Source organism: Sparus aurata, chromosome 23, assembly GCF_900880675.1.
Source record: "Sparus aurata chromosome 23, fSpaAur1.1, whole genome shotgun sequence".
Lineage (NCBI taxonomy): Eukaryota > Metazoa > Chordata > Actinopteri > Spariformes > Sparidae > Sparus > Sparus aurata.
Genome location: NC_044209.1, coordinates 18230071 through 18253643, shown reverse-complemented (window position 1 = coordinate 18253643; position 23573 = coordinate 18230071). Strand labels below are relative to the sequence as shown.

Below are 23573 nucleotides of genomic sequence, written 5' to 3'. Positions count from 1 at the left end.
CAGCACCTACACAAATATTTTCACAGGCCAAATACAGGCACCCCCATTAGCAACTATTCCCCCGATGGCAGTGACCCCCACAGAAGGACAATGGGTCCTGACAGACTTTAAGAACTGCTCACAAATGGCCTGAATAACCTGACAGAGAGCTCAAGATTTCGACCTGATCTGAGGAATGTGGAGGTTGGGTTTACATCTTGAGCTCATTGTCACATTCCTTGGGTCATTCATGAGCAGTTTTTGCATTGGCATGGCTCAGAGTCCTGCTTGGGAGGGCCACTGCCATCAGACAGTACCGATGCCATGAGGAGGTGTATTTGGTCTTCAACCAAGTTTGGGCGGATGGTGTTTGTCAAGTGGCATCAACACGAATGACAGGACCCAAGGTTTCCCAGAAGAACATTGCCTTGTAGCGAGATGACCAATGTTGTTCATTAGAACTATGTTGTGGCTGATCGGTGTATGTACAGCAATGTCCATTCATTTTCATTCAAATGCACCTGAGGACGTTTGTGTAAGCTGAAATTGTGCAAACATAGGTGGATTCTTACTTCCTCTGTTGGCTGTTCATGTGTGCCACGGGACCAATATCAAGGCCTTGCAAACCTGCCCAGGATGAGCCAAACTTCAAGTTTCCAGGAACTGGTACCTGAAAGGGCTTTGCGGTGCCTTTTAGGAGGTGGAGTAGCGGCAGTACCAGAATCCATTGGGGCATTGCTGCCCTTTTCACAGCATTTATCAGATACTCCAACTTTTCAGGCAGACTAAAACAAAGATAATTTCATGAAATCTAAACAGAAAAGAATCATTTGAATTAATCTATATATAGTATATGACTACAGAATTGTTGAAAAGATTTGTTACCTACTTTTTGAGACAACCAACATCCTGAGAAAATTGTGTCCAGTACTGGAGAAAGTCTTCTTTGCCTAGATGTGGTAAACAGAGCACAGTGCAGAGCCGAGCAAGCTCACCATTCTCCAGTCTGATTTGAAACTGTCTGCATACTTGAAGCATGATCACAGCCGCTTTCATGCGATCCTGAATGTAGTGCATCTTCCCTTCTGAAGGATCTGTCAGCAGTTGAGGAATCAAACTTGTCAGCATGAATTCCTTTAGCAGCTTCCGCACCTAGGACATTATACCAGACAGACAGTAAGTTAAGTTGGCCATAATTGGGTGCATCTGGGCTCTGAACACAAAGATTGTGAACTTACATCATCTTGCCCATAGTTTAAAGAGGACCATCTCTTTTCTCTTTCTTCATACACATAAGGCTCCCCATAAACCTGAAAGAACTGATTCAGCTGAATCTGAAAACTTCGGAATTTTTCATCAGTCCATTTCCTGAGAAGATCAAAAATGGCATCCAGCATTACGTTCCCTGCAATCTCTCTGCCTTTAACCAGATTCTGGCTTTGGTCAAGCCACAATGCTTCTTTGATGGTTTCTTTAACTCGTTTAAACCTTGATGGCTCTGCACAGATGATGTCGTCATATTGATGCCAATCCCCTTTACAAAAAGACAAAGCAGATATTTAACCATGTGTATAACACAATGAACACATACATCATTGCATAATGATCAGATGCCAAAAGGTCACATTACCAGCATCATTGAGGAGGAGGTGTTTCACGAACAAACATCTGTTGGTAATGTGTTTTGAAGAATCCTGTTTGTATATGAACTCATAGTCATATTTCTTCTTTTTAACGTTATAGACAACATATTTGTACGGTATCGACACAGACTCAGCTTTAGCTCTGGTTGTCAGCAGACTGCCCTCCACCAGAAAACCATGATCGCCAAGATCTCTGCACAAAAAAAGGAAAAGAACTGATTTGTAAATGTTGTCAAGTCAGAGAGATGGGATATTAAAAGCAGCCCAGTTTGTTCTTGTAGTTATCCAAAGCCACACCCATTCCCCACTCTACGACTAGAGGAAGCAGCTAAACCCTGACTTCTGGATTGCATAGACAGCTAGAGCCTTTTGGACAAATAGCAAACAGCATAGTTTATTCTGAGGTTAAAATAAAAAAGTACATAGTCTTGTTTTAATAACCACAATGATTGTGTGGGAAAGGTGTACGCTTTAGAAATTAACAAAGAAAACTAGTTCCAAGTGATAACTGGGTTTTGGAGGATTTTTTTTTTTTTGGGTATGTATTGGAGATCTAAGATGGAGTAGATCTGCCTATGTATCAATGTTTCTTTTGCCCATACACATGGCTTCCATCTGAATTATATTTACTTCATTTAAGAATAAGTACCTGGTTGCTGACAGTTCAACTATATTGTCATCCCATTTCCCAATGCGGTGCCCAGCCTGGATGAAGATACGATCTTCGTTTGGATCAAATTTGAAATCCTTTGAAAGAACTGCATGGAAGTAAATTGTGAGTCTCTCTCGTGCAGCAATGGTCGTGTTCCTGGTCAGCCTAAGATGCAAAAACGAATAAATACACATATAGTGAATACAATGCATAAAACATATGACTGGTGATTTAAAATAAATGTGTAATAGCATCAGAGCTTCATCACTTTTCGGGTGGTGGGACAGCTGCAGATTTGGATTCTTTCTTATCCTTGCTGTCATCTTTATTTCCCTTGTCAGCGTCCGAAGTCTGTTTTGCGGACGAGTCATGCCTGCTACCGGACTGCTGAACCTCCATTGACTCTACTTTCACCTCTGGGTCCACACTGGAGCCTTTGCTGTCACCCTGTATAAGTAGCATCACATACGTCACCTCTTTCTCCATGAACAGAATAACTATTAACAATAATTACTTTTTTAAACATTCAGTCAGCCTTACCTTTGATTGAGCTTGAGAGCCAAAAACCATCTTTTGTCCAGCTGCCGAAACTTGTTTCTGTTTCTGGTCCTGCTGGTTCTTTCCCTTCTGTTTGGTCTGGCCTGTCTGTTTCACATTCAGCTCCTCGTTGGCGTTCTGGTCCGAGGTAGATTGTTGTGTGGAGGCCGTGTTCTTCTTGTTCTTTGAGTTTTTCGAAGTGCTAAAGAGCAAAAACAAATACATACACATACAGTGAATATAATGCATAAACATAAGACTGGCAGTGATTTTGAAAAAAGGGTACAACCATCTGAAAGGGCTTCATCACCTTGTGGTTGGTGGGCCAGCTGTGGTGTCTGATTCTTTCTCATCCTTGCTGTCGTTTTTATTTCTCTTGTCAGCAGTTTTTGTTGGGGCCGAGTCCTGCTCGCTACCAGACTGCTGAACCTCCATCGACTCTACTGTCCCTTCTGGGTCCACTTTGGAGTCTGTGCTGGTAGCCTGTACAAGTAGTATTACATATGTCACCTCCTTCTCCACTGCCAGAATAAATTGAGGACTCCTGTAAGTAGTAATATTTACTTTTTACAAATGTAGTCAGCCTTACCTTTGATTGTGATTGTTGGCCAAAAACCATCTCTTGTCCAGCTGCCAGACCTCGTTTCTGTTTCTGTTCCTGCTGGTCCTTTCCCTTCTGATTGGTCGGTCCTGTCTGTTTCACATTCAGCTCCACGTTGGCGTTCTGATCCAGAGTAGCTTGCTGTGTGGTGGCTGTGTCTTTCTTGTTCTTTGGGTTTTTCTTGTCAGTCTTTTGGTCATTAGGGTTCGTGGCCTTCTTCTCTTTCCCTGAATCTGACTGAGGAGTTGTACTCTTAGCATCTTCTGACATGGGCTGTTGAGCCGGAGTATCTGCCGGTGCTGTCTTGAGTGTCTGATCTTGAGATGATTTTCCTTCATTGCTCTCTCCCTCATCTGGGTTACCTGGAGCTTCCTCTAGGTTTCTTGCCTCTTCTGTGGCAGCGGTCTTTTCATTCTGACTGACTTTAGAGTCTTCAGATGGTGCAGCAGGAGTGCTGGCTCTTGAAGAACCAGGCTGGCTCTCTAGGGAGGACAGCCCATCTTGGAGTGAGTCGACTGTTTCATCCATTGCATTATCTGAGCTTTCACTGTCAGAGGACTCTCCGCCACCCTTCCTCTTCCTTCCCCGGTCATCTCCGAGGGAGACATGGGACAGGTCGGACTGGTTTTGATCTGGGTCTGATGACAAGGTGCCATCTTTCTTCTTTTTGTTCCTCCTCTTCCTTTTTTTCTATGATGACCAGGAGGTGGATCAGTGTAAGAAATCACTTATCTGCTAATGTTTAATCTAATAGTGAACATATTGTTATTGTTATATAGTGTTACTGACAAAATAAATGTTAGCAAATCCAAAATGCTGCAGCTTTCTTTTTACCTTGGAATCTTTGTGCACAGAGTGTAGCTGCTTCGTACTCTGGTTTAACTTAAGATAGACCTCATGATAATTCAGAATTTAGGAAATAATAAAAAATGACGATGGCATTCTGACTCAGCTCTGACTCCCATAATAATATGCTGTCTTGTAAACCAGCTTTTGTTAAAGGAGAACGCCGGCCATTTTCAACCCATATCTTTGTTGATCGAGGTTACCGAGTGCTGTCATTAGGAAAAATAACGAGAACATTTGGCACTATATTTACCGAGTATCAGAACGGCAGCTAAAGCGAACCTATGGGGGCAGACATAACCAAAAGTGAAACTTAAGGATGTCTGCCCCCATTGATTTGCTTTAGCTGCCGTCCTGATATCTGGTCAATATTGTGCAAAAAATTCACATTATTTTTCCTACTGACAGCACTCGATTACCTCGATCAACAGGGATATCAGTTAAAAACGGCCGACCTTCTCCTTTAACTCCAGTTGGTAGCAGCTGACCTTTGCAAACACTTGAAAAAAGAATGAACAATCTGCACAAAGAAAAAAGCCTGTGCAAAAATGACTAACAGGAAACAGAAATTAGAATAGAAATCACTCCATGAAACTCACTCACCTTTCTTTTAGGGTTGCTGATGGCCTCCTCATTCTGTCGTTTGGGAGATCTACTGGATCCCCGCCGGTCCACATCCGTAGTGTTTTTCTGTGACACCGATATCTCACGTGTACCCTCCGACTCTGATACCAAGGATTTTGGCTGATCTGTTGTATCTGGATTTAGAAAAATTTGGTTTAGAAAATCAGGCTGCTTCCAGGGACATGTGAAAACCACTGTGACTGTTAGAATGAACTTAGAATGATAACTTCACAGCGCTGTACGCTCTGGGAGTTATCAGCAGTAGTTTATTGCCGTAGGTTGATTTGCATTCCAGTCAAATCCAAACCAAGTCATGTACCTGGTGAAAGATGTGTGGGATTCATTCAATGCTTGCAAAGAACATAGTTTAGACAGCAAGCTCCAAATTAATTCCTATAACCAAATCGTAGAACTACAAACTTAACACCTCCGTTTGAACATTTGATCACATGGCCTACAGTATGATCAGCAGAACGAGGATGATCAGTTTTATATACTGGGGATGTAATCTAAAGAAATGCTGCTGCTTCCACTCTTGAAACTCTTCGCATTCTGCCCTCAGATTTATTACTAGCTGTTACGTAACTCACCATTGTATCCCGCATGATCAGGTGGGCTGGTCTCCTCTGGCAGAGAAGCGTAATAAACACTTGTATTTGTTCTTCTATAAAGCCTCTGTTGGAGAGCTACCACCTTACATCACAATGATACTGAACTAATGAAACTGGAACTTTGGACCATATGAAACTCACTCACATGAAGAGCTCATGCTTAAGGTCTGAATTTGATTTCAGTGCCCTGAATTCTTGGAACAATATTCAGCAGACTTCTAAACAATACTCTCAATAACCTATGGACACCTTTTTGTATTCTATTCATCTGTGTTTTCTTCTATTTATTTTGAACTTCTAAGTTACCAATGTCAAATATAGCCGGGTGAATTAAGTTTACTCGCATTGAACAAATGGAACAGATAAGATAAGAGGTATTAAAAAATAGCCTGGTGTGTGTCAGAAGGTCACTTTACACTGTACACTGGGTGAAATGGTTGTTGTACAGTGTCGCTTCTATGGTTGATTCACAAACACGTCCGTTATTCCGTGTTTTCATTTTGATATTCCATTCAATTATTTAATTATTCTTATCGCTGTGGCTTTATTCTTTACTTTTTCCGTTATTTTACTGTTTTTTATTGTTGCATATGTTTAGGGCAGACATGTTTGTTATTTAATGTTTCTCATTGATCTGTTTGCTCTTACATTACCATGGTTATTACCATATGTATCTCTCTAGCCCGTATGGATGTGACCTCAGGGCATGCTCAGTCAATTTCTCTGAATAACAACGGTTAATGACGGCGATGACTTAGGAGGAAAGTGAAAGTTAATTTTGTCTGCACAGTTTTATGTTTTAACAATGAGGCTTAACGTAAGGTGGTAAAGACACACTCATATGGCGTCCAGTTCATATTCTGAATGCTGCATTTAACATTGAACATATGCCGACCTCACTGATCATAACCTGTAAGTAAAAGTATGATATCAAACCAATTTTCTGAATGAATCTACTCACCCTGTGTGTTTGCTGGTTGGACGGACAGCCTAAAACCGCACTCACTGCAAAATTTGGCTGTCTTTTCCACAATATTATGATGGCAATCTGGGCACTTCATCTTCAGACTTCAGTGATCTCTGTAATGGAAAAACACACAGGTTTATCTAGAATGTGCATTAAGGTCACACCCAGCAGCAGAATCCTTTCACTTTCCATTCTGCCAGTCGAGGCCTCACGAGACAGTGTTCAGCGCTGTAAAACAGCCGCCCCAGAGCAGAGTCGCTGTTCCCCCTTTCATTTGGACTTTGAGCTCCATTACTCAACAAACTGACAAATACACATTTAGTCTAGAGACCCGGATGGAAATAAGTGTAGCACAGTGTCAGTGGGCCACTCCACTGCGCACACACACACACACACCTTCACTATCCAATGATACACTCACAGCAGCCAAAGAGGAGAAAAACTAGGAGGTCTCACTACACACTACTAGAGCACAAAGTTCCTAAAACAAAACAAAAAAACCTCCTTTAGAAAAGAAACACTGACCAAACCTTATACAAAATAATACTAATTCTCAGGTGCAAAGGGCTGCAGGTTGGTTGGTGGTATAAGACACCTTATCCTTTGTTCTTATCCAGATAGATGTCTGGAGTTAATGTTAAAAAAACTAAAACAGCTCAGTAAAAGAACCATCCTTATAATAGATGTCAAATAACACATTTTCAAATACTTAACAATTCTAACCCTTTATTACACTGTTAGAGTAGAATGCAGATTGGGTTATCAGTTGAGATACCACTGAATATTTACTTACTATACCCCGAGGAAATACAGTCATTTGCTTAAAAGTTCTAGTGCTGCGTGCACCTTGTCCTGACATGTTAATGCAAATATGTTGTCGCATGTAATTGTTTCATCGGGGCCAGTGAAAAAAGAGGGGGACATACACATTTCATTCAGAGGAACCCCTACAGGACACCTTACATTCTCTATATGAATTAATGTATTTTGTTTTGTTTTTTCTCAACAAAATACACAAACATATATATATATATATATATATATATATATATATATATATATATATATATATATATATATATATATCTTAAATCTAGCTGGAGATATGCTTAACAGTGTACTTACTGTATAAAAACACAGTATAATTGTGCTCCAAACTATCAAAAATCAATTGTTAAGAGAAGAACAAACACAATATGAGTCACATATCAGTGCTAATGTTAGTGAGCATGGAAAACTACAAAGAGTTGCAGAAGAAGAGTGGATGGCTGGACAACGTTTTTCATATATGAAGTGATATCTCTTGTTGATGATAACATCTTCGGCGCAATCGTTCAGCCAATCAAATATCAACTCCGTAAATCTATGCTTCTAGGTCACTTCCTGTTTCGCTTCCAGCCTTTAACCTCCTTTGACAGCAGCAAAACGGGGAATTTTACGTAAACAAACACAGCTGCCATTATTATAAATGTGCATACGACACGTTTAACCAGCTGCGGTGCCCAACACACTTTAAAAGCGTCCTTGCACCGAGCTAGCAGCGAGTTAGCTAACTAGCTAACGAACTCGCCCGGTAAGTGCGAGTTACCTGAGCTGCGCATGTTAGCTAACATCAGTCGGTTACACCCAGAGAACAACTACAACAACAACAACAACACTAAAGTGCAGGCGCGAGGACAGGTGTACACAAACCACAACACATTAAACCCGCTCATTCACAGACTTACTCAGAAGTGTCCTGCGACAGTGAAGTCTGATAGCTGCTGCTGCTGCTAAATGGGTTAGTTTCTTGCTAGTTTGTCATCAGATGTGACGTGATCGCCTCCATCTCTCTGTAAAACACACGTTTGAAGAGTCCCACCTGAGCTGACTGCTACCTGCTCCTCCTCCTCTGCTTCACAAGATGAAGAGCACAGAGGTGATCCCTGCTCATCCTGCGGTGCGCCCGGCTCAGTCTGAGTCACATGCCGTCAACTCGTTTCCGCGTGTTGTCCTGTAAAGTTTCGTTTTGTCAGAAATGGGCGTCGACTAATGTTAACAAAGTTAACTTTCCCAATGAATCATACTTCTTATTTTCTGGAAAGCAAGTCTCCATGCACGGGTGTGAAAATAATCTCAGTAGGACCCTCAGTACTGTGACCAAACCTCACCAACCTGCTCTGTCCACATTCAGTAATTAGAATAGAATTGTATTCTTTTTTTTTAAGTTATGTATGAGGAACAGTGTGTTATCTCACACTCCAGCAGGGAAAATGTGTTTATAAAGTTTCGTTTTTATCAGAAATGGGCGTCGAGTCACATTGATAGTTAATTTTCTTATGACTCACGTTGTATGCCCAAGTTTTCCATGCACAATTGTGGATATATGTATGTAATTATGTCACTGTACTTGAACCAAACTTCATCAACCTGCCCTAATCACACTCAATAATTCTATCTTTAATTTAAATAATATGTACTTTTTTAATAAGAATAGATTCCAAGTGGAACGAATGTGCTTATTTTTAAATAGAAATATAACTTTTAAGTTCATTATCATCAGTGATTGGATGTAACTAAGTACAATTACTCAAGTAGTGTGCAGCACTAGTTTTGCAGAAGAAAAAACAGATTAAAATTATATTATGAGGTAATAATACAAACTCAGACATTTTTTTTTTTTTCCATAACTGAATAAACAAGCTGTTCTCAGAGGAAAATAAGGTCCCCAGAACACTGTTTGGAGCTAGAAAGGTGGCAGGGTCCGCCACATGTAAACAAAATGTAAATGAAATTGTGTTGTCCTTTAAGGTCATTCTATTTACTGTTAAGATTTACACATTTTAATTTCAGCTGTCAGAGCATCGCCTGACCGCTGTGACAAATCGCTATGAACCTATGAACCTCTCACCGTAAAGTATTTTGCACTTATATACACCTGTCAGATTTATGTATCTGTTTTTCGGTCTAAGACACTGTGACTATCACTGCCATGTTCGAGCACACTGTTCATTAAAAATGTGAAGTCTGACACACTGTGACTTAATTGCTATGATACAATGAACTGTATTATTGATTGTGTTTTTACCAATAACCTGCATTAATAAAAGAGTTGTACATATCCTGTTGACAAATGAGATAGGTCGAAAGCGTTAGTCCTTTTTATGAGGGGCTGATACATTGGAAAGAAAAGCCAGGATATGAGAGAGAACACGGCTACGTTCACGGTAGAGGCCTCAAGGTCAAAGATAACACTTGTTTTAGCCAGAACCATTGAGGTGTGCTTTAGGGAGTCAGCCGATAAACTTAAACAAGTGCAGATGTGAGCAGGAAGACAGGACAGGGACGTTTTTTTCTCAACAGGTCGCTGGACCAGCCCTACAATGGGAGAGCTAAGTTAAAACCACGGCTCCTCCCCACCTGTTTGACCAATGAAAGTTATTCACCTTATCTATTTGCTTTAACCAATGAGAAATTATGCATCTTCTGTAACTAAAAAATATAAAATACATTGAAAACTGAAATTGTGCATCTTTTTTCCTGGGTGATTTGTTGCAGTTAACAGCTTGCTGCCTGCGATTTTTTCCAACAGAGAAAGTCTTTGATCGATCGAGCTTTTACTTAATGATACAATTCTAAATAAATGGTAAACAGCACGTCGTAGTCTGTCTTCTCTCAAATAAAGGAACATGCCTGACAATACTCAGTCATGAAAACGAAGATTTTGTTCATTTAGTTTGTTTAGGCAATCTTGAGGTTTTTGCAATCCCCTTATGCAGCGCTTTCATGCAGCGCTTTCATGCAGCGCAACGGCTTGTGGCTCGAAAGCACAGATCTGTTTAGCTGCACTTTTAAGAGAAAAATATTCAAGTGTGTGACTGTATCTTACTTTTCTTTTGACCTTGAGTAAGGGCACTCCCAGCTGGTCTTTCATCTGTGGAAACTCCCCCATGATGTGCTGAAATGTGTTCCCTGAAAGTAAGAAATCCAGGGCCTCTCCATAGATCAATAGAAAGTAAAATATTCAGCCGATAACACACATAGAAGAAAAGTAAAGTGACATAGAAGGAGGTGTATCACATGAATACAGGCTGATAGGAGGCTAACATCTGGCACTGAAGCATGTTTGTAGCTCCTTCATAATGCTCTCCTGCTAATGACGCTTTTTGATTTGTTGTCTGTGAGAAATCTGCCCTCAAACTAAGATCCACTCTGTCCTGTACATGTTAATTCTCATTAAACTGAAAGACACTCAAACCTGCACGTGTTTATCGTCACACTGTGATGCCTGTTCAATGACCTTTTATCCAGTTATGAGCTGTGCTCCTCTACAGCTCTCACCTGACACCCACTCATCCGTTCAGAGGAGGTGGCTGTCGCATGGGAGTCAAGGGGGGCCTCAAGGATGCATTGCTCTTAAGTGGTCAGCAGAGGGCAGTGTTACCCTGAGTTCGAACAAGTTTAGGACCACACTGTGCCACACGGCTCAGTGCCTCTGCAATTTCAGATGTCACGCGATGCTCGTCAAAAAAAGAGAAAAAAAAGGAACTAATACTGCTCAGACACCCAAGATTGGAGTTACAGCAAGTGTTTCAGTTTCATTTTGAGTGGGAACGTCACCTTGGTAACTCACTCTCAGGTCAGTGGGAGTGTCAGATCCAAAGACTTTGAAACCTGTCTTGCATCATGTAGGCTGTGAAATTATAAACTAGTGACACAAAAGTAGAAAATCCTGCATCAACATAGCAAGTTAAAGGTACACTATGTTTCTCTATGTCTATTTGCTTCTGCCTAAACAAACTAAATAGATAAACACTCTTTGCTTTCATGACTAAATAGATTGAATAAACAAACTGACCTTGAAGGACAACACAGATTTATACCGTTTTATATTATATATTTATATATTGTACATATACAAATTCTGAGTTGGAATTTCTTCTCCAAAACTACATAGCGCCCCTTTAAAGGAGACATATTATGCTCCTTTTCAGGTTCATAACTTTATCGAGTCTGCTCTGATTGGTCGAATCACACATGCCTGAGTCAGAAACACTAACACCAGAGCAGCTGTGTTAAATCAATTTGTCCATTCGAAATTTGCCACAAGACATAAATTATCCACATGTGTGAAATGGTGACGTAGTGTAATGTCATAAAGTCACAGATTTAAAGGCGGGACTTCTGACAAGGCGTTTCAGGGGCAGTGTTTTGTGTGGGAAAGCGGAGCTCCTGTTGGTGCTGACCTTTTTATTTGATATAAAATCTATATAAAACACAAAAAGAAATAATTCTGTCTTCTTTAAAAATGCAAAGGACACTGGTGAATTCATAGTAGTAGCAGGTGTTTGCAGGGTGTTTGGAGATGCACAGATCCACATTGTTTTCCAGGGTTGTTTATTGCCATTTTGCCCACTGGGCTGCAAGTAAGAGCTTCCACTGACTGGTGGCAAGCCTTCTTTTTTAGTGATGAATGTTTGATTATTAATTGCAATATAGGCTTCACCTACACCCATCACCGAAGCTCTGGAGGACAACCAGGCAGATGTAGTGAAAGTAAAATGTTTAAAATGACAGTGTAAAAGAAAGACAACTGAACCTTAATGAGAGGCATGAGGGAAATTGCTTCTCTTACTCTAAGTGTGTTTCCTCTTAAAGCTTTTTTACAGTTAAGCTGCTGCTACAGCATTTTCCAATTTAATATTTTCAACTTTTCACATCTTTCCATCTTTTTACAGCCTGTTTGATGGTTGCAGTTGTCTCTAGCCAAAGTTGGGTATATTACCTTCCTCTAGTAAGCGACTCTTGGGAACCTAAGCCGCTACAGACTACAAAAAACAAATTAACTTTTACACAAAACCAAAAAAAACCCATTCATGATTTAAACACCGAGCACCAGAACTTAACAGCCAGCTGGTGCACGTTTGATCCAGAGGCATGATGAAAGAAATACTAGAACATGCAGTAAAAGGGGAAGCTGAGATCATCATTATCATTTTGATATTGAGTTCGGTTGCTGTCAGACTTCGCCCTCCTGCAGTGAGAGGGAGGACATCATCCGAGATGTGTCATCAGGGTCTGAGCCTCACAGTCACTTGTGTGGGATCAGGCACCAGGAGGAATTAGATGGCACGCTCTACGCTGTAGAAATGATGCATGTCAAAACCCTTATTCCCCGACCAGCATGTTTCTCTAAATTTCCCTTTAGATTAAGCTTTGAAGTCGAGATGTTCATCACCTTTATAGACCTAGTGAACAAAACACCTCGAAGTGAGAGGATGAAAATGACACATTTTATTTCACATGCTCCAGAAGTCAGTTTCATGCCTCTTATTTTCTTCATTTCAAAGGCTGAACAAACAATAAAAATATTTTAAAAAATTGTCAAAACTATCACAACGTGTTTTTTTTTTCTTTTTCAGATCAATCTTTTTAATGAAACTTTTTTTTTCATATTTACCTAATAACAAAGTAGGCTGTCGTCACTTGTATAATGTATATAATCTCACAAATGATATGATAATAATAATCACTTAATTGATATGGCATTTTTCGAAACAAGGTTACAAAGTGCTTCACAGAAAAGAAAGAACAAAGATCAGATAAAAGCAACACCAACGCAGGTGAAACTGTCAGTTGTCAGAAGTTACATCCTGTGTCATTTTTATTTCCTCCCTTTGTTTTCTCCCTGATGTGTTTAACATGTGTCCAATCATCCCTCCCTCCCTTGTATAAATAGTCAAACAGCAGAAAATTGAGAAAAATCACAGGATAAAAACAAGGAATAATTGATGAGTAAAATGATAAAACCCAAAACTTAGCAAGAATTTGTAAATGCCTTCCTATAAAAGAAGGTTCTAAGATAATGCTAATGATGCAGCCTGCCTGATTTCAGTAGGCAGAAAAGGTCCATCTTACTGCAAAGGACCAGTCACCATTACTTACAGTCTGGGATCTTGGAACAACTAGCAGAGCAAACTAGGTTTTCTTTATTGTATTCTGGCTCTATAAATGTATAAACCGGGGTATAAATGTAATGGAAATGTAAAGTTTAACTAACTTATAAGCATAAATAGCCCACGGCAGAGTGGCCACATGTGAAAATGGTAACGAATGCTTACTGAAGCCTATTAGTAATATTGAATTTAGACTTTTTAGGCTGTGTTATCGTCATTCTGAGGCTCAGATATGTTTTGCAAATCCAGAAGTTTTTTTTTAGTTTTTTTCTGCTGACCCCTCATTTATACCTTCAGTGCTGATGCTAAGAAAAATATATTGACTGCAAACTGTAAAGATGAACATTCAGTGAGATTTTGTTGAACCCGTTTTGGTCGGTGTCTTTTCTCTTGAGTTACAGGTATTGGTGTTAAGGGGAAGATGTGTTTGCACTGTGATGTTCCTTGATGTTTTCACATGTTTACTTGGGGTCTGGATTAATACAGATTCGTAAAACACCGGGACATAGATACAAAAATAAATTCTTACAAAGCGTGTTGGTCATCAAATAAACAGTATCTGGATATGACAGATTCGGTAATTGGTTCCTGATAAAGGGAAAAAAAAAAAAAGGAAATACGTTTGCACTCGAGCTGCCCTGAGCTAGTCATTACTCACTGACTATGTGGGTTCTTGCTGAGCTTCACCTGCACACTGTGCTGTAAATGACATCACCATCGTCGTCATCATGATCAGTCTGTGGCTCCCTGCAGGTGAGACAGTCGATGAACACGTGTGCCTCTAATGCATTATAAAAAGTTATCTGGCAAAAACAATTAACAGGTGCAAAAAACGTATACATGTATCTCACGTGTTTTGCTTTTGCTTGAAGTGGAAGGAAACAGTTGCGTAGACGAGCTCCGTTGTTGCCCCCTCGCAGCAACTTCTCCCTTCTGATTGGTTCTTGTCAGCAACAGGCCAGTTGACATAGACTGCATCCTGAAACTAACACATGACGAATGAGTGTGGATCGTCTAATTAGGACCAGGGTTAAAGTCACTTCTAATAACATCTTACTCATGATCTATAGCATAAGGTTATTATGTTACACAGCTTTAATTCACATACAAAATCAGAAACAAGTCAGAACCATAATAAACCAATCTAATGATGGTGTCACCTCTATGTCCTCTTCGCAGTTGGTCTCTTGTGCTCTTGGTCTTGTTTTTTTGAGTCTAAAACAAATAAAAAGTCTGTGAAACATCTGCGTGTGATTGGTGTTTTGTGATGTAACAATGTGTCAGTGGAAATTCATGTTACCTTGTGACGGCACCAACAGTGATCACAGTCAGAAGCACGGCCACAGTGAGTAAGATAATGAGTACAGCTCTGTTGAATAACGCCCGCCCATCTGTGTAGCAAAGGCAGAGTGTTAGCTTTGTCAGAGCGCAAGAATGATATCCTGAAAATAAAGTCAGAAAATATGTGACACAACATAATCTAGTAAAAAAGAGAAAACACACTGCGGTGCCTTCAAGAGCGTCCTTAATGCTAGAAATCGGTTTGGAACTGTTTCAACAGAAATGTATCTTCATTTCCTGCAAGCTGATGCATTTTTTTTTTATTTATCTGACACCTCTTCGTAATATGCAGCCTGCAAACGAACACTGGCAGATGTGTCAAGATTGTGCTACGAGCGACGGGCACAGGTTGAGTGCAAAGGCAGAGTGAGAGCTTCGTGAGAGCACAAGGATGAAAACCCTCAAATCAAAGTCCAAGTGTGTGAAACAACATAATCGCATCAGATATTAAGTTAAATGATCGATTGAGCAATTAGACCTTGATGATTTTGAACACCGGATGCATAACAGTGCAGATGGAAGACTACCCTCCATTTTAGAGAAGCTGCCGCTTCACTATAAATGGATCACCACTTTCTACACACTCATACTCATACCACACACACCGCTGGTGCCTTTTTTTCTTTTATCACCGCTGCCCCTCAGAAAGCCTGAGTCCACCACTGCTAAAAGACGAGTAACATGAGCGTGTAATTCAACCTACCTTTAATCTTTATGGTCACAACAGAGGAGTTTTGACTTTCATGTTTGTTGGTGGCGCTGCAAAAATACTGGCCCCCATCAGCAGAGAACAACACAGGCTGGTGTCCAACATCAAGAACATGACTTTCGTTTATCTTAAACCAGGTATAATCCTCCACTGGGGGGTTTGCGTGGCTGCTGCAGATCAGGGTGATGTTGGTGCCGGCCTCCACCTCCATCGACGGTCTGACGGACACTGATGTGTTCTTCGGGCCATCTGAAAGAAGACCGGAGCTGTTATCTGTCAGAGAAATCATGTGGCGAACTCAGGTTGATAGATTACTCACATTCAACGTGGATGTTTATGACTCGTGAAGCTGTTCCTGTGTGAGTCTTTAGAGAGCAGGAGTAGTTTCCAGAGTCAGTGGAGGACATGTTGCTTAAATAAAGAACAGGTCCTTCGTTTGTGGGTTTTCCGTTCTTAAACCAGGTGAAAGCAGATGAAAGGTGATCGCCGTCACAGCCGTTTATGCAGGTCAGATTCACAGAGTCGCCTTCCTTTGTTGCTCTGTTCTCAAGAGGTCTCGTCATCAAAACATTCAAATCTAGAAGAACAAGGTACTACTTCAGTGTCAAACCTGCAAAGATTCAAAACTATAATTACTTTATGCAAAAGAAAACTTACCAATAACCTTTAATGTCGAGCCAGCTTTACCAGTCCATTTGTCCTGTTCAGTTTCCGATCTGAAGGTATATTTTCCTGTATCGTTATGCTCTACGTTGTGTATTTTGAAAGAACAATTGTGTTGTTTGTTGCCAATGTGCTTAAATCTCGAGGCAGTTTCCTTCATCTCACTGTCAAATATGAAAGGACCGTCAAAAATGTTGGACCTTTCATGACCCCACATGACTCTCATCACTCGCTGGTTTTTAGGATAGTAAAATGAACATGGAATGACAACAGACGAGCCTTTCACTGCACAGATGTGCGGCTGATGATATGTCACGTTCCATTCACTGCAAACAGCACCTGGAACAAATGTTTGGCACATAAATCATTTCATCCTTTGAACGTTCCCTTAGATAAGATTTAATTGTTGTACCCACCAGACAGAAACAGCAGCGTCAGCGACAGGTTTACACACATGTTGAAATTCGTGACAAGTAATCACAAAGCTCCTGTTCTCAAGAAAAGGTGATTGTGTCTGCTCTCTTCTTCCTCTACCAAGCAAAGCTTCCTGTAATGTAAAGTTTTGGATGGTACTGAGCCCCTGAAATCAGGTCATTCACACCGCACACTCAATGCACAGCATATATTTGGATGTGAGGGTTACAGTTATCAAACCAGGGCCTGTATGGAGGAAATGTGTCACATGCTGTTGACGCTGCTTTGTTGTGGGCAGAGAACAGAGCAGAGCTGCTGACAGTTTGCTCAACTAGACCTGGGGTCTGCAACCTGCGACTCTTCTGCCCCTCTGCAGTGGCACCCTGTGGCTTTGACACTTTACATGGAAATTAATACCACATCGGTGGTATGTGGTGACAGACATTTTTTTTCACATCATCATCATCACTGTTTTAGGCCTACAATGACTTTTAAATTCTCTGTCAGTAAAAATATCTACCCAGAGAATTGTATCTGTTCTCTCAAGTTGGGATTAGTTGAATGATCCAGAGTTAACATCATTGTGTTTTATGCTTGTTTTAATAAATTAGTAAAATGCAACATTATATGTTCTGTTTGGGTTTATTCAACTAAGTTAGGCATGGTGTGACCCATGTATTGTTTTCTTGTTGGTTTTTTTTTTTTACTGCAACTGACCTCCAAAGAGCAGGAAACAGGGACTTAGTAGGTGGTCCTCCATAAAAAAACTATAGGGACCATAGGCCATGTATTATTTATGTTTATGCCTCCCTATATTACTACAGAAGAACTGCTCCTGTTGCCATATCTTTTGATAGCCTGCCCTCAAGTTCTCTTCTCCTGGATTCTTCTGGGCTTAACAGCTGCAAGCTACGTTTCCAGCAGGCCCGAATAACTTCTCCTCACTGCAAGTACTCCAGATCAGTAAACACCAGTAGCTGTGACGCAAAGCTTGCCAGCTAACTCCACAATCCGAGGGACATGAAGTTAAGTTAGCACTGTCCCTGCTGCTGTCCCTGCAAAGGAAAGGAGCGAGCAGTTTCCTCCACCTGCTGTTGTTTATCAGACTTTGCACAGCAAGAACAGCATTTCTGGCATTACAACCCTCCCCTTCAACCACCAGCGGCTTTGCTTCAAAAACTGGTAACATTAAACTGGGCCTAGATAGCACACAGCATAACATAGCAAGGCTAAGCACAGGACCTTTAACTCTGGTTGACGTAATGCACGTGTGTTCATTGTATGTGTTCACTGTTACTGTTACTGTTAGGTCAGGTGATTGGTAGTTTTTGCTTTGCTAAACAGATGCTAGTTGAGTAATGCTTCACACTGACTCAGGGTCTTTGCAAGCAGCTAACTAACTTGGCATCACTTGACACACACACACACACACACACACACACACATTCCTTCAGCATGGAGAATATAACACCAACATGGGATATCAGTGAGCACCACCATTGTTTCTTTGTTGTCTCCTATCAATGAAACAAGGAGTAATCCACCATCTAGTCCAGCCCTTCGATCAGCTATCTAATCCTTTTGATCAGCCATTTTGTTTGTAGTCTTCCTTTTTTCCATACTGTGAGCTGTGGTACTTTGAACCCTCACCACAATTTGGGGCTATTATTCTTACACACACACACACACACACACACACACACACACACACACACACACACAGATCAGTTGTTGAGCATTGTTAAGCCTGATTATGTTTTATTATGTATATTTACTTTTGCTGAGAAGTCTTTCACAAGTGACTCTATCAGGTGTATATTCCTGTATGTGTATACACACTGTAGGTGTTTGTTGGACCAGGTGAGTTTGTCCTCTCATATTACAACACACTGTTGCATTAATAACAACAAAAGACCGCTGAACAGCTGTAAGCAAATTGGTTTTATTTTCCATGACTTCTGCTTTACGTTATGAGAAATACAAAAACATACATCCAAATTACAAATCTTAAATTTTTTTGCACTGATGAAACCTTGACACGTTTATCTCAGAAATGTGTCAAATGTAAGGAAATAAAAACTTAATTTTAAAAATACACTCAAAACAACATATCTGTGCACCTGTGAGACATTCTGAACATGACTGAAAAATGGCACGTGATAGTTTTCACATCAGCGAGGCACACATATAAAGGATCACACCTGACCAGGGTTCACCGAGACACAACATGAATACAGCTCATCTTCTCCGAGTCCCAAACAGCCGCAGACTGTTGAGAATCAAGCGTTGATTTATTTACATTGAGTCTTCACATGGCTGGAGCTGACGATGGTGGAGAAGAGCCAGAAAGCCAAAAAGAGTAACACGGTAACACAACAAAACACCACCATGGTCAAAACTAAAGGGTCCAACAGTCGGCTCCTGAAAAAATAAAAAATAAATCACACTGAGCTGCCTCAGAGGCCAACAACCACTGATGGAATGTGTAAGTTCTTGTTGAGCTTTACCTGCACATTGTCCTGTAAGTTACACTTTCCTCATCATGGTGGGAGTCTGTCTGCTCCTTCCTGCAGATAAAGTCCAGACAGAAATATTCCTCTAATGTCATGCACATAGATATTTCAAAATAGACATAAAAATATGTTTCATGTGTTTGACTTTGTCTTAGTGTGAAAGTCAACGGGTGTGTTGACGATGTTGCTGTAGCTCCCTCACCCTGGCTTCTCCCTTTTGATTGTTTTTTGTCACAGTCATAGTAACATAGACTGCATCCTGGATAAAAAACACATGATTAATGAATGCAGAACGACGTAAAAAATTGATTGATTGTCAAAATAATGATGGTGTCACCTCACTGTCCTTCTCACAGTTGGTCTCCTCTGCCATTGTCCTTTTTATCTCGCTCCTTCCTGCAGAAAAAGTCTGTACCGTCATGCTACTTTAAAGCCATGCACATACATATTTCAAAATAGGTATAAAAAACACATCTCATGTGTTTGACTTTCTCTTAGTGTGAAAGTCAACAGTTGTCTAGACGACTTTTACTGTGGCTCCCTCACCCTGGCTTCTCCCTTTTGATTGTTTTTCGTCACAAACAGTCATGGTGACATAGACCGCATCCTGGATATAAAACACATGATTAATGAGTGCAGAACAACGTAAAGAATTTGAATGATTGTCAAAATAATGACGGTGTCACCTCACTGTCCTCCTCACAGTTGGTCTCCTCTGCTCTTGTCATTTTTATCTCGCTCCTTCCTGCAGAAAAAGTCCGTACCATCATGCTCCTTTAAAGCCATGCACATACATATTTCAAAATAGGTATAAAAAACACATCTCATGTGTTTGACTTTCTCTTAGTGTGAAAGTCAACAGTTGTCTAGACGACTTTTACTGTGGCTCCCTCACCCTGGCTTCTCCCTTTTGATTGTTTTTCGTCACAAACAGTCATGGTGACATAGACTGCATCCTGGATATAAAACACATGATTAATGAGTGCAGAACAATGAAAAGAATTTGAATGATTGCCAATATAATGATGGTGTCACCTCACTGTCCTCCTCGCAGTTGGTCTCTTGTGCTCTTGTCCTTCTTTTCTTGAGTCTTAAACACATAAACAGACTATGGAACATCCTCATGTGATTGTTGTATTGAGATATAATGATGGTTCAGTTTAGATACATCTTACCTTATGACGGCGACAGCAGTGATCACAATCAGAAGCACAGCCACAGACAGTATGATCATGATTACATCTCTGTTGAATGACGGCCACCTCTCTGTGTAGCAAAGGCAGAGTGTTAGCTTTGTGAGAGCGCAACTATGAAATCCTGAAAATAAAGTCAAAATATGTGACACAACATAATCTACTAAAAAGGGCGTCCGGTGGAGAAAACACTGGGCAGTGCCTATAAGAGCGTCCTTAATGCTAGAAGAGGTGTTTGGAAATGTATCACTACTTGCTGTGAGCTGTTGCCATTTTATGTTCATTCATTTGACACCTCTTGCTGATACATATAGTGCAAACAACACTGGTAGATAGTGTCAACGGTTGACAAGAGAGATGTCGCAGTGTGAGCACAATTTCAGGTTTATCAGTGCCACTTGTGATTTCTCCACTGTATGAGTTATGAACTAACATAATTTTCTGATGCTCTAATTATTTCCCCACTATAAAGTTGGTGCTGATGATCATCTTATATGGGCTACTTCTCAGTCTCACAAAATTAGTCTCTCATCTTCCTTGTTGACCGCTTACTGGATGGAAAACTAAAACGTCAGACACATCAGTGTTGGCTTTGACATTCAGAATAGGTTAGAGATGATGCAAATGTCCAAAACCTTGAAAAACAGAACCAAGGCACCATTCTTCTTTTGTTTTATTTCCTTCATCTGTCTGTTTGCATCTCTTCTACCCAGGAAACAAGGACAAGTGTGTGAAAATTAACTTACAGTACCTTTAATCTTTACGGTCACAACAGAGGAAATTTCACTTCCATGTTTGTTGGTGGCGCTGCAGAAATACTGGCCTCCATCAGCAGGGAACAACACAGGCTGGTGTCCAACATCCAGACTTTCGTTTATCTTAAACCAGGTATAATCCTCCACTGGGGGGTTTGCGTGGCTGCTGCAGATCAGGGTGATGTTGGTGCCGGCCTCCACCTCCATCGACGGTCTGACGGACACTGATGTGTTCTTCGGGCCATCTGAAAGAAGACCGAAGCTGTTATCTGTCATAGAAATCATGTGGCGAACTCAGGTTGATGGATTACTCACATTCAATGTGGATGTTTATGACTCGTGAAGCTGTTCCTGTGTGAGTCTTTAGAGAGCAGGAGTAGTTTCCAGAGTCAGTGGAGGACATGGTGCTTAAATAAAGAACAGGTCCTTCGTTTATGGGTTCTCCGTTCTTAAACCAGGTGAAAGCAGATGAAAGGTGATCGCCATCACAGCCGTTTATGCAGGTCAGATTCACAGAGTCGCCTTCCTTTGTTGCTCTGTTCTCATTAGGTCTTGTCACCAACACATTCAAATCTAGAAGAACAAGGTACTGCTTTAGAGTCAAACTTCACACATCGAAGTGTAGTGAAGATTCACAGCTAGAGTGGGTTCATGCAAAAGAAAACTTACCGACAACCTTTAACGTCGAGCCAGTTGCACCAGTATATTTGTTTTCAGCAGAAGTCATGAATCTGAAGGCATAATGTCCTGCATCGTTGTTCTCTACATCATGTATTATGAAAGAACAATTGTGTTGTTTATCACCAATGTACTGAAATTTTGATGCAGTTTCATTCTTATCACTGTCAAATATGAAAGGACCGTCAAAAATCTTGGACCATTCATGACCCCACATGACTCTCATCACTTGCTGGTCTTTAGGATAGTAAAATGAACATGGAATGACAACAGACGAGCCTTTCAATGCACAGATGTTCTGCTGATGATATGTCACGTTCCGTTCGCTGCAAACAGCACCTGGAACAAATAAGGCACTTAAATTATGTCATCCTTTGAACGTTCCCTTGAATGAGATTAAAATGTTGTACTCACCAGACAGAAACAGCAGCATCAGCGTCAGCGACAGGTTTACACACATGTTGAAACTCTTTACAAGCAATCACAAAGCTCCTCTTGGGTCTTAAAGCTTCTTTACTTGTTTTCAACTCAAAATACAGTGATGGGATTTCTTCTCTCTCCTTCCTCTACTCAGCAAAGCTTACTGTCCACCACAGACTCAATGCACAGCCTATATTTGAATGTGGGTGTGATTGAAACGACACAACGTCCTTTTCAGAAGAAAAAGTCACACATTTGTGATGTTGCTTTACTTGAGGTCAAAGAACAGAGCAGTTAGTAGGACTATCACTGTGTGTAGCAGTGGAGGCTGGTCCACAGAGGCAGAGGAGGTTACTGATACACAGATATTTGAAAAAGAGATCCAAGTATGAAAAAGTTTGGGGTTGAAATTTGCATTTGCATTTTTACATCTCTGCATCATTTATGAAATTATTTTTTTCTTCGCTTTTGATAATGACTTGATTAGGTTTGGAAAAGATGAGTGACTGTGTGTCTTCTCACTTCTTACTCCACTCAGCAAAGCTTCCTGTGCTGTTTGTTTAATTAGACAATAGTGACCAAATGTTAGTGCATGATGTGGAGTAAAAACTGTACCCAGTTGTTTAGCATTATTAATCCTGTTTGTTATATTATGTTATATTTACTTTTGTTGTGAAAACTTTCACACGTAACTCTATTAGTTGTATATTCCTGTATGTATATACATGCTGTAGGTGTTTGGTGGACCAGGTGAGTTTGTCCTCTGGTATTTCAACACACTGTTGAAATAGTAACAAAGAAAAAACACTGAACAGCTGTTCGCAAATTTGCTTTATTGTCCATGAGATTGGCTTCATGTTAAGAGAAATACGAAAACATATATCAGAAATAAAAAACTTAACCTTTTTCTCTTTTATGAAACCTTGAGACATGTTTATCTTTGAGATTTTAAAATGTAAGGAAATAAAAACTTAATTCAACAAAACATCACATCTGTACACCTGTGAGACATTCTGAACATTACTGCAAAACAACACGTGATATCACATCAGTGGAGGCACACATATGAAGGATCACAACTGCCCAGGGTTCACCGAGACACAACATGAATACAGCTCATCTTCTCCGGGTCCCAAACAGCCACAGACTGTTGAGAATCAAGCGTTGATTTATTTACATTGAGTCTTCACATGGCTGGAGCTGAAAAATGGCTGAAATAAAAGACCAAACCAAGTCGACCAAGAAACCAGCGTAACCTGAAGACATGAGCCGTCTTTGCTCCTCACACAGCGGGTCTTTATCTGGGGGGGAAACAATAACTATCACTTGTAGGAGTCAGTAGTTGGTAAACCAGTCTCCTCCTTGTCCTGACACATTAACACGTCTAAACACCACTGTGGTCATAACAGAACAGTCCAACAGTCGGTTCCTGAAAAAAAAGAAAAATAAATCACACTGAGCTGCCTCAGAGGCCAACAACCACTGATGGAAT

The 23573-nt window shown here is 40.5% G+C and overlaps 3 protein-coding genes across 4 annotated transcripts in view; all 3 read right to left on the bottom strand.

Moving 5' to 3' along the window:
- The window catches only part of rnf213a (ring finger protein 213a), a 33622-nt gene extending 25152 nt beyond the window's left edge, over positions 1 to 8470 (bottom strand). The window contains exons 1-12 of one of the 2 annotated variants that reach the window (XM_030407675.1): positions 8322 to 8470; positions 6455 to 6573; positions 4862 to 5016; positions 3401 to 4102; positions 3122 to 3294; positions 2815 to 3013; positions 2543 to 2721; positions 2272 to 2439; positions 1610 to 1815; positions 1218 to 1513; positions 869 to 1131; positions 552 to 764 (exon numbers count right to left, since the gene is read on the bottom strand). In XM_030407675.1, coding sequence (XP_030263535.1) covers positions 552 to 764; positions 869 to 1131; positions 1218 to 1513; positions 1610 to 1815; positions 2272 to 2439; positions 2543 to 2721; positions 2815 to 3013; positions 3122 to 3294; positions 3401 to 4102; positions 4862 to 5016; positions 6455 to 6554 — 2654 coding nt within the window. In that variant the 5' untranslated portion in view covers positions 6555 to 6573; positions 8322 to 8470. Of the gene's footprint in view, positions 1 to 551; positions 765 to 868; positions 1132 to 1217; positions 1514 to 1609; positions 1816 to 2271; positions 2440 to 2542; positions 2722 to 2814; positions 3014 to 3121; positions 3295 to 3400; positions 4103 to 4861; positions 5017 to 6454; positions 6574 to 8187 lie in introns of both variants that reach the window. The other variant, XM_030407676.1, reaches the window with a different exon arrangement.
- A 5295-nt stretch (positions 8471 to 13765) lies between these two features.
- On the bottom strand, positions 13766 to 16110 carry LOC115574861 (B-cell receptor CD22-like). The gene is made up of 7 exons (XM_030406485.1): positions 16103 to 16110; positions 15765 to 16022; positions 15440 to 15694; positions 14696 to 14786; positions 14556 to 14610; positions 14247 to 14380; positions 13766 to 14142 (listed from the first exon to the last, which is right to left on the bottom strand). The coding sequence occupies exons 2-7, from the start codon at positions 16006 to 16008 to the stop codon at positions 14079 to 14081; spliced, it is 843 nt and encodes a 280-aa protein (XP_030262345.1). The 5' UTR covers positions 16009 to 16022; positions 16103 to 16110; the 3' UTR covers positions 13766 to 14078.
- A 7151-nt stretch (positions 16111 to 23261) lies between these two features.
- Positions 23262 to 23573, bottom strand: part of LOC115574860 (microfibrillar-associated protein 1-like) — a 37079-nt gene continuing 36767 nt past the window's right edge. The window contains exon 18 of the mRNA XM_030406484.1: positions 23262 to 23510. The gene's annotated coding sequence lies outside the window, so the exon portion shown is untranslated. The remainder of the gene's footprint in view (positions 23511 to 23573) is intronic.

Bases quoted from the DNA above. Each gene is read 5' to 3' on its own strand.
- LOC115574861 (XM_030406485.1), bottom strand. From the start codon at position 16,008: ATGACGAGACCTCTTGAGAACAGAGCAACAAAGGAAGGCGACTCTGTG. The intron at 14,787-15,439 runs GTAGGTTGAATT...TTTGCTACACAG, and splicing joins TGTGACCATAAAGATTAAAG to ATGGGCGGGCGTTATTCAAC. The intron at 14,381-14,555 runs GTGACACCATCA...GTCATGTGTTAG, and splicing joins ACTGCGAAGAGGACATAGAG to TTTCAGGATGCAGTCTATGT.